This window comes from Sapajus apella, unplaced genomic scaffold (assembly GCF_009761245.1).
Source record: "Sapajus apella isolate SASKATOON/1434 unplaced genomic scaffold, GSC_monkey_1.0 scaffold172, whole genome shotgun sequence".
Taxonomy (NCBI): Eukaryota; Metazoa; Chordata; class Mammalia; order Primates; family Cebidae; genus Sapajus; species Sapajus apella.
Window position 1 is genome coordinate 1,012,502 of NW_022437112.1, and position 15,811 is coordinate 1,028,312.

A 15,811-nucleotide genomic window follows, 5' to 3' on the forward strand; every position below is an offset into this window, starting at 1 on the left:
GAAGTCCAAAGCCAGGGTGTCTGCAGGGCTATGTTCCCTCTGAAGGCTCTAGGAAAGGATCTGTTCCAGGGTCCTCTGCTTGCTTTGGGTAGTTCTTTGGCTTGTGGTAACATCACTCCAATCTTCCCACAGCATTCTCCTTATGTGACTACCTGTATCCAAATCCCACGTTCTTATAAAGACATCAGGCATATGGGATTAGGGACCCACCTTACTCCAGTATGACCTCATTTCAATAAAGTAATTACCTCTGCAAAAGCCTTATTTTCAATAAAGCCACATTCTGAGATGCCAGGGGTTAGGACTTCAACATATGAATCTGAGGGGACATAATTCAACCATATCAGTGTGTCAGTACTGTGTGTGTGTGTGTGTGTGTGTGTGTGTGTGTAACTGCATATTCCAATTCCAGTAGTCAAAGGTGAATCAGCAGAATCATAGTTTCCTCTTTCCTACAACTAGAACAATTTCATATAATGGTTTATACTTGGGCAAAAAAAAGTTGCTATTTTTAAGTCTGTGTAGAAAACATTAAAAACATTTTCTTTCCTCTAGCTTATTTTATTTTAATAATAAGTTGACAGTTTTTGGAGAGTCAAAAGTTGTACATAGATTTTCAACTGTTTCAAAAGCCACACTTGCCTCCTCTTTGTGGGGACTTGACTGCATCTTATGGTAAATGGATAAATATCTTTGTGCTGGAATGAAGAGAAGCCATGACTAATTAGGAAATAAAAAGTTATGAAGAAAGTAATAAGGACGATAAACTGAATGAATGTATTTTTTATTAAGCGGAAGTGGATCACCACAAAGGTCTTCATCCTTATCATCTTCACACTGAGGAGACTGAGGGTTGGTCCTGCTGCCTCAGCAATGGCAGAGCCAGAAGAAAATTCACGTATAGGTGGACCTATTCAGTTCAGCCCTGTGTTCAAGGATCAACTGTACAATCAAGGACATGGCATTTTATTAAGGCTTTTCTCATCTGTTCAATTATCACCTTCTCAGCATGAAAAGAATACCCTAAAGGTGGTCTTCATGACCCCACAAAGAGAGGTTCCCCCAAGCAATCATTATTCAAACATTTTCATTTTAAGTGGGTTGAACATTACCCTTGCCACCCAGGTGAGTTTTATCTTATTATTAGGTAATGCTGTGTATTTCATATGTTCATAATCTATCTGGAGCTTTAAGAGATTTGTTGCATATTATCCACAGCTATGAAGGTTCATAATTTTGGGGCCACTTCTACAGCTGTTTCATAAAATTTATTTGTGAAATATAGAAAAAACTATGCAACAATCAAATCCAGTATTTTTTCTCTTACCTTTATTTAAAATGATTAAAAATGGTTTATGACAGTTTAGAAAATGGAATGGATTAAAAGCTAAAAATGTTTAGATTCCATTTAAGTAGGTATGTGTGTGTGTATGTAACTAAAAACACAAAGACTTTTTCACAAGAATTTAATTAAGCTCATGTTGAAATTCTTATAGAGAAAATAGTAACTAAGCATCAGACGTCACCATTTCTACAAGAGAACTTCTACAAGAATTAAAAAGTGTTGCAGGAGCGAATACTGAAATAGGAAATATGTGCTATCTTCAAATTGCACAAGTTACACATGAATCCACAATTTGAGACACACAGCTCTGAGTTACCTAATGTGAATTATTAGTTGAAGGTATTTTACAAATTGGGGAGCTCTTTCAAGTGGTTTTCACTTTCAACCTTCTCTCTTTGAAGACCCCAATTCACAATGATGAGCACAAAGCATGAACACTGGAAATTTTTATGGGTCCTGTATGTACACTCCAGACTGTACATGAATGTCTTAATCTTTGGTTCTGATATTTAGGGCAAAATCTAAATGTGTTATGAACATTAACCTTAGTTTAATCAAGCTATACAAATAGGCCCGAACCATCCTTTTCCCTCTGCCCACAAGTGTTTCTAAAAGAGAAGCAAATAGCTAGCATACTTCTTGAATGCCTAAGGATTTAAGACTTCCTACTCTGGTGAATTGAAAAAGTTTAAAGCAAGGAAAGCAATGTTGTTGCCTTAGGAACTAGTACTTACAGAATTTCAAAGACTGAAAATACTTCTGATAATCGCCATTTCTGTCTCCTATGTGCCAAAACACATCAAAACTATATGATTTCCCGGGAAAAAGTATCCCAGGATTTCCCCCAGATGGTTTTAACATAAGTCGTTTTGCACTGAACATTTCAAAATGCAGACTTACTTTCTCAGGTAATAATAGCTTTATGTGCAGATACATCAGAGCTGAAAGGAGGTTCAAACCTTGCTTGTGGGTATCAGAAATAATTCATACCCACTTCATTAGCAATAACGAATGCTCAATGATTTTTGACATCACTGAAGAATTCAGCATAGGTCCAGCATCCTTGGAACCTCAACAGTATTCTTCACCTCCCAGAAGCTGATAACATTCCCTCCCTACTGCTTACTGCTTTGTCACATCACCATGGTTAATCATGTGTGTGTTACTGCACCATGAAGTACCTGAAGTTTTCAGAACAGAGAGCCACAGTCTCTCTGTGTGAATGAATGACAAACCAACAGAGAAAGCAATTTTTTTTTTTTTTTTTTTACAATGCAGGGTCTAGCTGCCCAACTTATCTTTATAACCACATCACATCCAATGAGTTGGGAATTCTTAGTGAGGCAGCTCACGTACTTCACACAGAAGAAAACACACTTTAGCTCATCAAATTGTGTCAAGAATAAAAGGAAATTTCTATAACAGTGATAAACAGGGTTCTTGTTTTGGTTGAGCTTTTCTCAAAGTAATCAGGGGATCTTAACATCTTCAGACATTTTCTGGTTCTGAAAGGAAGATTGGAAACAAATGTCATCGTGGGGACAAAAAAGTCTATTAAAAAAAGAAAAAGAAAACCAAGATCCAACTATATGCTGTTACAGAAGACGTGCTCTAGATTTAGAAGAGGGAAGTAGATTAGAACAGAAAGAAATGAAGCAGAAATGGGCCAGGCACCATAGCTCATGCCTGTAATCCCAGCACTTTGGGAGGCCGTGGTGGGTACATCATGAGGTCAGGAGTTTGAGACCAGCCTGGCCAAGATGGTGAAACCCCGTCTCTACTAAAAACACAAAAATTAGCTCAGTGTGGTGGCACGTGCCTGTAATCCCAGCTACTTAGGAGGCTGAGGCAAGAGAATTGCTTGAACTTGGGAGGTGGAGGTCGCAGTGAGCCGAGACTATGACACTGTGACACTGCACTACAGCCTGGGCAACAGAGCAAGGTTCTGTCTCAAAAAAAAAAAAAAAAAAAGCAGATATGAAGTTGTACATCTTAAATATATACACTGTTTGTCTATTACACCTTAAGAAAGCTAGAACAATGAAAAATCTCTTTAAAAAAAAGAAAACCAAGAGCCAACTATGTGCTGTCTACATGAGACTTGCTTTAGATTCAGCAGAAGGAAATAGATTAGAACAGAAATAAATGATGCAGAAATGAAGTTGTACATCTTAAATATATACAATGTTTATCTCTCAACTATACATTAGCAAACCTGGAAAAATTAAAAGTATTTTAAAACTGTTAAAATCATATCTGCAAACAAATATTAGTTTTCAAAACATTGTTTTGTTAAGGATTTTGATGATCTTAAATGAACTGCATAACTTTCTTTTTGGTTAAAACTAGTCTTTGTAGAAACTTCTTTTTTTGAATATGGCCTCACTGGTCTTTATAACTTCGGAAGTGGTATTGTTATTTGCTCCACTTTACAAAATAAAAGCAAAGTATGATTTTTTTTTTTTTTTTTTTTTTGAGACGGAGTTTCGCTCTTGTTACCCAGGCTGGAGTGCAATGGCGCGATCTCGGCTCACCGTAACCTCCGCCTCCCAGGTTCAAGCAATTCTCCTGCCTCAGCCTCCCGAGTAGCTGGGACTACAGGCACTCGCCACCACGCCCAGCTAATTTTTGTATTTTAAGTAGAGAAGGGCTTTCACCATGTTGGCTAGGATGGTCTCGATCTCTTGACCTCATGATCCACTCGCCTCGGCCTCCCAAAGTGCTGGGATTATAGGCATGACACACCACGCCCGGTCCAAAGTATGACTCTTAAAAGTCCACATCAAGTGACAGACATCTGCTGCCATCTATGTAGCTCCATTACTACAACCCTTTCTCTAGAAACTGTGCAGGCCTCAGTGTATGGCCTCAGCATGGATACAGTTCCGCAGGCTGTGCACTGCACTACATCACCATGGAGATGGTTAGTATACCATGCACATCATCCTCTAGGAGAGAGAAAATTAATGACTCAACTAAGGAAAGATGGACAGCTGGGTACCACTGGAGCGAAGTTTGCAGATCCCTAAGCCCCATTTGGTACCAAACCCATACATAGTGCTGCCATACACATATTTCCTACATAGTATAAAGGTTTTATAGCCAGTGAGGTGATACAGGCCCTGGATCCACCTAAAAGTCACTGCTCACCTTGAAGAGATTCCCCTAACATCATCTCACTCTGTCTGCATCCTCCTCCGTTTTGATCTCTTTAAGCGAGGGGAAGTTAAACTTGGTGCTTGGAAATACTTGGTAAAGGTAACATTGACGTACAACGGAGAAATCAGACAAAATACTTACCAGGTAGCCAAAAGGCATGAAAGAGCTTCAAGGCATTACATCTCTTTAGCAAAAACGTGCTTCCACCTCAGATAAATGGGGCAGGCATGGTCCACATTTTCAAAACTACACCTGTTTCAGAAACTCAACTGGCCCCGTTCCAATAAAGCTTTATTTACATTAACAGGCAGCTGGCCTGCAGGCTGTAGTTTGAAGATTTGATTTTTCTTTTAAAACACTGCACTAAAATATATTTGTCTTGATTATTGAGTTTGTGGATGAACCCTGGCCCCTGTGGGGACATTTTGTGCTTGTGGAGATGGGTACCTCTCTCTGCTCACTCAGTTTCAGCCCTTGATTAACAAAGGCTTAGGAATCACTGCCACAGATGCTACTGAAATTAACATGTGGTGTCTCGTTAATGATGGCTGCCATGTCAGGTGAAAGAGTGTTGTCACTGAACCCAAGAATCTGCTCTCAGGTTGCCAGGGAAATAAGGCTGTTTTTCAGAAACTCAGTTTACTCTCAAAATTTCAGGACAGGGTGTAATGTAGACGGAGGCTCACTCCAAACGGAGGTTCATTAGCTAATGGTTGATACTGCCCATTCACCAGCAGAGGGAGGGCATGGGAAGGTTTTGCCCATTCACCAGCAGAGGGAGCGCATGGGAAGGTTTTAGGATTTTTTGAAGCCAAACGCACATTCTAAAGAAACCATCTTAGGAATGAACTTCCCTTTCTAGTTTCCTTCCGGAACACAAAGAAGGTATGAGTTACAGGGCCCTGGGCAAACTCCAGACAGATTCTGATGTGGGTGGCGTAAGGTTTAAACCAAACCTGCAGAGACCCTCAGTTAAAGATTTGAGTCACTCTTTTGGCTATAACGCATCCCTCTACCTCCTCTGACTGTTGTTTCCGAGATTGCTTTATGGTATTCTCTGCTCTCGAGTCCGAAGTGATTCTTCAGACCCAGGAGTGTGGAGCCAACATTGAACCAGGAAACCACAGCAGATCGTTCTTTCCCCGATGGTCTGAGCACAGCTTCGGAATTCCACAGACAGGCTTATAATTTAGTGTTCTGTATTTTTCTTTGTGGGTGGGGTCTGTGCAAAACATTCATATTCAACCCAGATATTTTTCCTGATATTTCCTGACTCACCTGTGATGAAAGTTTCACTGAATACAAAACAAAACGGAACTGTATTTGTCTAGTTAAATCAACCGTCATGCTTATAAACTTCTTTTTTGTTGGTTCTTTTTCTTTCCTTTTTTTCTCCCCCTATTTTACATGAGACAGATAATGTGCCAATGTCATTGTAACAAGGTTTAGAGGAAGGTACAGCTCACACATGACCATGAAACCCAATTGCCGGCCGGGCACGGTGGCTCATGCCCGTAATCCCAGCACTTTGGGAGGCCGGGGAGGGCAGATTACTTGAGGTCAAGAGTTCAATAAGAGCCTGGCCAACATGGTGGAACCCCCTCTCTACTAAAAATACAAAAATTAGCCAGGCGTGGTGACACACACCTATAGTCCCAGCTCTTTGGGAGGCTGAGGCAGGAGAATCTCTTGAACCTGGAACGTGGAGGTTGCAGTGAGCTGAGATTGTGCCACTGCACTCCAGCCTGGGCAACAAAGTGAAACTCCATCTCAAAAAAACTGAAAATAAATTTTTTAAAACCACATTATTAGTCAAGTTATGTATATTGAACTTAACCAGAAATAACCTTACTAGTGACAGACATCAGAAAGTAATTTTTTTAAAAAATCAGGCTTAATAACAAGGAAAACAACGTTTAGAGCAAAACTTACCATGGGTCCTGAAACAATTTCTCCTACTGTTTAGTTTGAAATAACTGGCTGCTGCTCCCAGCAGTGTCACCACCACCACGGATACAATGGGAGACACGATTTTTGCTACCATATTGCCTGCAGGAGTGGAGAAAATGCAAGCTCATTGAGAAAAACACTGCAGGCAGGAATACTGCTTCAATATTAGGTTGGTGCAGAAGTTATTGTGGTTTTTGCCGTTGAAAGCAATAGCAAAAATTGCAATAACTTTTGCATCGATCTAATAACTTCTCCATCATATCTCTTCCCATCCTTGTGTCCACAGAAAAAAAGAGAAAGTTAATTTTAAAAAATAAACAAAAGAGAAAAAAAAAACAACTTAGAAAGTAATTCTGTTTTCACAAAGAGCCAAGCTTGTCAACCACATTTTACCACTGAAGACATCCAAGACCAGGATTTGCACAGAGGAGGCACTTGGCATTTTTGTTTGTTGAATTCAATTTGTGTGTGCATTTTTATTAATTTGCTGTATTTATTTGTTAGTGTTCTTATTTTGAGACAGAGTCCCAGGCTGTCACTTATTCTGGAACATAGTGGCATAGTCTTGGCTCCCTACAACCTCTGCCTCCTGGGCTCAAGCAATTTTCTTGCCTCAGCCTCCTGAGTAGCTGGGACTACAGATGTGAGCCACCGCACCTGGCTAATTTTTGTATTTTTAGTAGAGACAGGGTTTCACCATGTTGGCCAGGCTGGTCTCAAACTCCTGATCTCAAGTGATTCACCGCCTCAGCCTCCCAAAGTGCTGGGATTACAGGCCTGATTTCTTTATTTTTTTAGAGATGGGGTCTCACCATGCTGCCTAAGCTGGTCTTGAACTCCTGGGCTCAAGTGATCCTGTGCCTCCACCTCCTGAGTAGCTGGGGTGATAGGCATGTGTCAAAACTATTTTGTGTCCTTTTAGATGTAGAATGTTTACTGATGCAAAAATATTATTCAATTAAAAACTGCCAGATAAACCCGCTTTCAAAGGCATGCTGGAACTCTAGACCTAAGCACACACCAGACATATGCATCTTCAATGCCTCGATGGCAAATTACCCCAGAGCTTTGGTACTCCTGCACAAAGAACAAGAACAACCTTGATGTGACAAAAATTGACACTTCCAAAGGGTAAAAAAGGAAGAAATCACTGTTTCCATTTGAAATAGCCACCCTTTCCATGCATGCCTTTCTTCAGACTGGGTTGAACACCTGGGCCGATGTGTGGCATGACAGCTGAGGGACACAAGGCTGCTCCATGAACGAGGCTGTCAAGCTGGGGGAAAGAGTATTGTCACTGAACACAAGAACCTGCCGCATCCTGCCTCCTGCGAGAGATAGCCCTGTATCCTTCCCCTCCCTGCGTGCACACACTCCACAATACGACTTCACAGCGTTCCCCATCCAGAGGAGGACCGCATATTTATTCTGAGAATCCAGGCTTTAGCCAACAGAATGCCACAGAAGTGAAGATGTGATGGCTCTAAACCCAGCTGTTGGTACCCTGCCTGGTCACCATGTGATGAAACCTGGCCTGGCTTCCTGGAGGGATGTCAGAACCCACAGGAAGCTGAGATGAGCCATTCCACCTAAGGCCCCAGATACATTAAGAAGACCCAGGAAACATCATCAAAGCGCTGGCCACACCTACAGCTGACTGCAGACAAGAGAGGGCGTTCAGAAGAGACCAGAAGGGGCACTAGACTGGTTTTAGCCCAGATTGCTGGCTCACCTAATCATAAACATTTCCCGCCACTGAGTGTTGGGTCTTTTGTAGCATAGCATGACTGACTGATACACGCCTTTTCCTCTTTGCCGTCTCTTACAAATCGATCAAGTACAATCACTTGTCATTACCAAGTGGTCATCCAAGCTGACCGCTTCTCTTCGCCTCCCTTGCCTGGGCTTTAATTCAGCCTGTTGTCATTTCCAGGGAGTACTGAATTGGTCTGAAAGGGGGTCTCCCTGGGCCTTAGTGAGCCTCCTCAGGTCCATTCTTCACCCACACATCAACAGGGGCAGACTCTTTCCCATGAAGGTTCTATGAAGTGCAGAATCCACTTCTGCTAACCCGGTCATCTTCCCCAGTCACCATGGCGTCCTTCCCCGGCTCCCGTTGCATTCCACACCCTGGCTACACAATTTCTGGTGTTCCCAAGTGTGTATCCAGCTCTACCTAGCACACTATCTTCCCTGACACCTCACTCTGCTCCTGGGCACCTCCCACCCATATTTTGGGCATTGGCTTGGATATTGTTCTGTCTAGGAAGCCCTACCTCCGTCACCTAACCCAGTCTAGGAGTAACCCTTCCGCCTTGCTACAGGATCCCATATGTTCCAGAAAATTATTCATCAGACTTGACTGCAATCACTTGTTCATTTGCCTTGCCCTTTCCATCTCTGGACCTCACTTTACACCACAGAGGGAAAAAGGAGAATCAATAAATTTTTCTAAGGATGCCAGCATACCCCAAAAATATTGATACTGGTACTCTGCATTGAAATGGAGAGGTCACCTTCAATCACTTTCTCCTCCCCCATAACTGAAAACTCACAAGAGCCTTGGGGTTGAGTGCGTTTACTCTCAACTCAGCTTAAACTCAAGCAGGTGTCAGCCCAAATCTCTAAGAGCCGGACTTAGGGAATGAGGAGCCTGTTCTCCCAGCCGCACAGGACACAAAGTCAGCCTCTGCACTTAAAGTCCTCCCTCCTCTGACCTGCGGCGGGGCTGACAGTGCACTCTGAGGACTTCTTTGAGCAGAGTTCATAACTTCCTTTCTCCTGTCGTTCTTGGGTTTCAAGTTAGCGCTGGTGAAAGAAAGGGGAGTCATGGTGGTACTGGGAGAAACCGCAGCCTTGCTCTGAGAGCAAAGAGGCATCTTCCACAGTGAAAAACCAATGCTTGCGCCTCCTTTGTCTGAACTCAGATCGGTCGTTTGGAGCCTCTGGACAAAAATGGTCAGACACTTTTGTTCAGACGCTGCTTTACATACATAGAAAGTGTGAGTGCTCCATGGAAGCAGTGGGATTGGGAGGCATTGATTTAGGAGTCTGTGCACTTCTTAAAGGTTGGGACCAGGTGAGTCAATCAGTTACCTTCTGAGGAGTCATGCCCCACGTGGTAGTCTCCACCTGTAAACAGAAAAGGACACTCGTGTTTATTCAGCAGAGCTTATGGAGTGCCTTCTATTGCTAGGCACTGTTGAGGATGCGACTATGACAGCACACAGATCCCTGTTTTCAGGGAATTTACAGTCTTGTCGGGGGAGGGGGACGGCCAAGCAGCATGAGGCGGAGGAATGTGAATGTGCATGCCATGCCTAATAGTCATTAGTGGAATGGAGATGATACCAGGGAGAGGGAGGTGCAGCTTTCATTTCAGGGCTGGGGAGTCTACGTACACGCGTATGCAAAACACATGCGGGCAGACAACCTCACGGACGCACATGCACACACACATGCCATTCATACACACATATGCACGTGCAACACACACTGACATGCACAAATGTGTGTGCACATGCATACACACATGTAGCATGTAACAACCTTGTGCAACAAAAGGCAGGCAAGCACACATATACATATGCATACACACACATGCATCTACACACGTGTGCAACACGTAAAAGCAAATGCAACACAGAAGCACACGTGCGTTCAATGCACACATTCACACACATGCACATGCCCACACATACGCACAAACACACATATGCATACACACACACAGGCAACACAAGCACATATAAAGCACAATTTACCTAAACACACTTGTACACATTGTGTGCATATGCACATCCCTATGTGTGCACCTGTATGCAGAAACACATAAACACATGCATGCTCACACAAATATGCACACACACATAAACACATCCATGTGTATGTGCATACCTGGACATATGCATGTATATGTACAGTCCACATGCACAGATGCATATGATATATTCATGCAGTACCCACGTGCACATGTGGTAGCACACATCCAGATGCATATGTGTGCTTGCACACCCCTAAATGTATGCATGTGAATGGACACACATGGGAAACATGCAATACATATGCGACCCAAGCACAAATATGCACATATGCAAACTCCACTTACACAAACATGCATGCACTCAATCTGCGTGTGTGCACAGACACTTCCACACGTGCACTTGTTATCCACATGCATTTATGTACATGATTACAAAATCCACATGCACACGTGTACGTTCATGCATACACCATACACACACATACCTGTGTGCAAACACACATGCATACATACACACACGTGCACATGCATGCACCCAATAACACCTGGAAGTGGGCCATGGTTCCTTTCAAGAAACTAAGTCTTCATGGCATGCGCATCTCCCCCAGCAGGGATGCCAAAGGAAAATGCAAGCTAGAGACCCGGATGGCCAGTTGGCTGTTGTGCACTGGATAAAAGCACCAGCTTCCCATCAGCACCCAGACAGTGTATTAGTTATTCACAATGGACAGCTTTGCCTCACACATTCTGTAAGACATAAGTCCTTTACCATCAGTATTTCCATAAAGAGAGTTGAGTCTACAGCTCACTCTTTCTTCAGGATAGAAAAGAGACCATGAAATGCAAGATATTGCCGGAAAGTCTACATGATCTCACAGAAGCAAACAGGTCAGCAAACCTGAGCAAGATGCTTTGAAAGGCTCTCCCAGGGCCAGGGGAGGAGGACAGGTGTCGTCTCACCCCTGCTTACTGTTCACGAGGTGAACAGTAGATGTACATCTGCTGAAGGTGCATTAGACGGACATCCCTGGAGGCCTCACATAGATGGGCAAATGTGTTTTCTTGGACATCAAAAAGAAAAAAAGCCAGCAAATGTTGCTTAAAAAAGGACAATAGGGTGAAAATGGAGGCCATAAATAGTAATCAAAGCCCATTAAAAAAAGAGTTTCTCGCTGGGTGCTGTGGCTCATGCCTATAATCCCAGCACTTTGGGAGGCCAAGGCGGTTGGATCACCTGAGGTCAGGAGTTCGAGACCAGCTTGGCCAACATGGTGGAGCCCCATCTCTACTAAAAATACCGAAAATTAGCCGAGCATGGTGGTGGGCGCCTGTAATCCCAGCTACTCGGGAGGCTGAGACAGGCGAATCGCTTGAACCCAAGAGGCAGAGGTTGCAGTAAGCCGAGATCGCGCCACGGCACTCCAGTCTGGGCAACAAGAGTAAAACTCCGCCAAAAAAAAAGAGTTTCTCCCGGTTGGGTGTGGTGGCTCACACCTGTAATGCTACCACTTTGGGAGGCCACGGCTATAAGACCACTTGAGCTCAGCTGGAGTCCGGCCTGAGGAACACAGCAAGACCCCGTTCCTACTAGACACACAAAAAATTAGCTGGATGTGGTGGTGTGCACCTGCAGTCTCAGCCACTGGGGAGGCTGAGGCAGAAGGATTGTTCAAGCCCAGGAGGCAGAGGGTGCAATGATTTATGGTCACGCCCCTGCACTCCAGGCTGGGCTACAGCGTGAGAGCTTGTCTCAGAAAAAACAATAACAAAAAAGTTCTTCTTTATTTTTTTAATGTGTTAAAAGCGATTTTTAAAATACAGATTTGAGATTTTTTAAAAAATGCTTTGTGCTGATTTTGAAGTGGAATGACTTATACGGATAGTGGGTTCTATGGGCTGAACTGTATCCCCCTCCAAATTCACAGGTCGAGTGAGTCCTAACCCCCAGGGGATCAGGACTGTGACTGTGTTTGAAGACAAGGTCTTTAAAGAGGTGATTAAAGTGAAATGAGGTCACTAGGGTGGGCCCTGCTCCAAAGGACAATAGTCCTTATGAGAAGAGGAGGTGAGGACACACACACACACCGAGGACGACCCTGTGCGGACAGGGGGAGGAGACGGTGTCTCCAAGCCCAGGAGCGAGGCCTCGCCAGCCCTGCCCACGCCTGCATCTCAGACCCCCAGCCTCCGGGACGGTGGGAGATGATGCCCCTTTGGTTTCAGCACTCCTGATCATAGTACTTGACTATGGTAGCCTTAGCAGACTAAAACAGTGGGTATGAGAGAAAGCTGCCCATTAGCGTTTAAAAACTGCGAGTGAAACATGTTCTCGCCACTCTCTGGAGGGAGGCCAGCCAAGGTCAGCTCGCACCCCTCAGTGCTCCAGATGAGGCGGGAACAGGCCTCTGGGGAGAAGCTGGGTGACTCATCCCCTGGCGGCGGCTTGCATCCCAGCAGGCACGTCCTGCTCATGCTGATCCCAGCGCTGACTCACAGCCTCGCTCTGTGGGGGCTGGAGAGCAGGCGTCCGGGCGGAAAGAGAAGCACAGGCGTCCTTGAAAACGAGCATCACGCCCCCAACCTGGCTGTGCTTCCACAGGGCCCTGGCCCTGCCAAGGAGCACAGGGATATTTCCCTGCAGTTTTGCCCCAGGGATAGAGCAGCACCCTGACCGGTACGCTTTGATCCATTCTGGAGACAGATAATGGTCTCCCCAAAAATGGCACAGCGCAGACCTCCTGAGACTAACTTCACAGGAATACAGGAAATGATCAGGGCTCTCAGGAGAACCGCTTGATGAGTCACTTCTTTCTAATTCATGGGTATGCCAGAGAACAAAAGAGCACGTCCTGAACAGCTCCTGACAGAGGATTTCCACAGAAGGCTCATTCCTAGGCTTCATATAACACCCTCCAAGGTGGGCCAGACGTGGTGGTGCAGGCCTGTAATTCCAGCACTTAGGGAGGCCGAGGTGGGAGGACTGCTTGAGCCCAGTTCAAGACCAGCCTGGGCAACATGGCGAAACCACCTTTGTAAAAATCGTAACTGAGGCAATGATGACAGTGAAAGAGGTTAGACCTGACCGACTCCATGTTGCTTGTAACCCTTAAGCTGTCCTTGTTCATTCCTGGGCATAGGCCGAACTCACTTTAGGAGGAAATTCAGTTCATGGTTTGACTCTGAAACAAAACTGGTAACAGCCTTTTCCTGAAAACCCTCCTCCTTGCCTGGGGCCAGTCTACCTTTATAGAACTAACAAATTAGCTACACGATGAGAAATCATGCTTTAGTGCTGGGCGTGGTAGGCCTGTAATCTAGCACTTTGGGAGGCCGAGGCGGATGGCTTGCCTGAGGTCAGGAGCTCGAGACCAGCCTGACCAGTATGGTTTCTAATAAAAATACAAAAATTAGCTGGGCGTGATGGCGTACGCCTGTAGTCCCAGTTACTTGGGAGGCTGAGGCAGGAGAATTGTTTGAACCCAGGAGGCAGAGGATGTAGTGGGCTGAGTCCACGTACTTGACCCCCGGGTGGGGGACAGAGGGCCACCCTCTTTTAAAAAAAAAAAAAAAAAAGAAAAGAAAGAAAGAAAGAAATTACGGTTTAGGGGTCATGCAGCCTCTGGCTCCAAGAGTCTGAACCCCTCCAAATTGCTCCTGGGGATAACGTCACTATTGTAAAACCTAAGTCCAGTGCTTGAGATATTTTGCAGCCCCTGCACTGGATGGATATGCTGACCCCACCAGTTCTGCCATCCCACCCAGGAACAGAAAACAGCAAGAAAACCTCACTTCAACCCCCTGTGACTCCATCTCCAACCTGACCAATCAGCACTCCCCACTTCCCAAGCCCCTACCCACCAAATTATCTTTAAAAACTCTGGTCCCTGAATGCCTGGGGAGACTGATTTGAGTAATAATGAAACTCCTGTGTCCGGCACAGCTGGCTCTGCGGGAATTACTCTTTCTCCATTGCAATTCCTCTGTCTTGATAAATCAGCTCTGTCTAGGCAGGGGGCAAGGTAATGGGTTAGGGGTCATGCAAGCAGAGGCCACGAGATTCCAAACCTCTTTGGGGGATAGCATCACTATCGTAAAACCCAAGGTTGAAGTTGAGGTACGTGGTAAACCCTGCATTCACACGAAGCAGCCAGCACTGCCCAGACTGGTAATGTGGCTTAGGCAGTTCCTCCATCCCACAGAGGAACAGAAGGCAGCAAGGAGAACCCCCTTCCATCCTCTGATTCCATCTCTAACCAGCCAATCAGCATTCCCTACTCCCGGGTCTCCTACCGGCCAAATTATACTTTAAAAGCCCAGTGTCCAAATTTTTGGGGAGACTGCTCTGAGTAATAAAACTCCAGTCTTGCTTAGGTGCAGTGGCTCATGTAATCCCAGCTCTTTGGGAGGCTGAGGTGGGAGGAGTACTTGAGGCCAGGAGTTGAAAATCAGCCTGGGCGACATAGCAAGACCCCATCTCTACAAAAAACTTTAAAACAGTAGCCAGGTGTGGTGGCACACACCTGTGGTCCCAGCTACACAGGAGGCTGAGGCAGGAGGATCACTTGAGCCCACGAGGTTGAGTCTGTACTGAGCTATGATTTCACCACTGCAGGCCACCCTGGGCAACAAAATGAGACCCTGTTTAAAGAAAAAAAAGCAAGAACTCCAGTTGATATAGGAGTTAAGAAGGAATTACTTAATTACTTAGGCACATAGCACGGGTATGGGAGTTATCAGTAAGGCTTTTCTTTTTAATAAAAAGCAACCCCAAATCATTTTCTAACAAAAAGCAGCATATAAAGTTGAGCTGCAGACACAGACAAGCCAGCTGGGAGCGTGCGCAGGTGAACGCCAGCAGACACGTTCAAGATGGTGACTCCATCGTCCCTCCTCTTTGTCAGCCACGTGTACAAGGTGGAAGCAATCAACTGGAAAGCTCATTTGCATAATAAGATTAGGGTGGGGAGCCCAGCCTTCCCCACGAACTATGCGGACGTCATACCTGACTCTGACACCTTTACAGGTCTGAAAAGAAACATTTACTTGGATTGTCTCTGAGCACTGGTACCTGGGAAGCTTCACCTGCATAACAAGGACCCCCTTGCTAGCCAGGCCTCTTCCTGTCTCCCTCTCATCCATCGCCTGGCTGCCTGTTAAACCTGCTTTACCAACATCACCTATTTTGGGCCATGCTCTGAGCCCACATTCTTCCTGCAAAGTACTGCAAATAACAAACTCAAATGGCAAAGACATGGAATCAACCTAGGTTCTCATCAGTGGTAGACTAGATATGGAAAATGTGGCCCATATACATTGTGGAATATTACACAGCCATAAAAAAGAACAATATCATGTCCTCTGCAGCACACAGATCGAGCTGGAGGCCATTCTCCTAAGCAAACTAATGCAGGAACAGAAAACCAACTACCATGTGTTCTCTTTTACAAGTGGGAGCTAAACATGGAGTACGCATTGTGAAAGGAAATTGAATTTTGTGATTCTGAACCCATTTAAGCAAAGTGAAAAGTCAGGCTGGGAACTGGGTCGCACAAACCCGCCTCCCCATTTTCTTTTTTTTTTTTTTTTTTTTTTTT

At 44.8% G+C, this 15,811-nt stretch overlaps 1 protein-coding gene across 3 annotated transcripts in view; it reads right to left on the reverse strand.

Annotated features, from left to right (window-relative positions):
* Nucleotides 1-1,307: 1,307 nt before the first annotated feature.
* The window catches only part of XG (Xg glycoprotein (Xg blood group)), a 43,438-nt gene continuing 28,934 nt past the window's right edge, over nucleotides 1,308-15,811 (reverse strand). For 2 of the 3 annotated variants that reach the window (XM_032267761.1, XM_032267762.1), the window contains 3 exons: nucleotides 9,551-9,586; nucleotides 6,437-6,553; nucleotides 1,308-2,850 (listed from right to left, as the gene is read on the reverse strand). In XM_032267761.1, the coding sequence (XP_032123652.1) occupies nucleotides 2,834-2,850; nucleotides 6,437-6,553; nucleotides 9,551-9,586 (170 nt within the window). In that variant the 3' untranslated portion in view covers nucleotides 1,308-2,833. The remainder of the gene's footprint in view (nucleotides 2,851-6,436; nucleotides 6,554-9,550; nucleotides 9,587-15,811) is intronic. The other variant, XM_032267760.1, reaches the window with a different exon arrangement.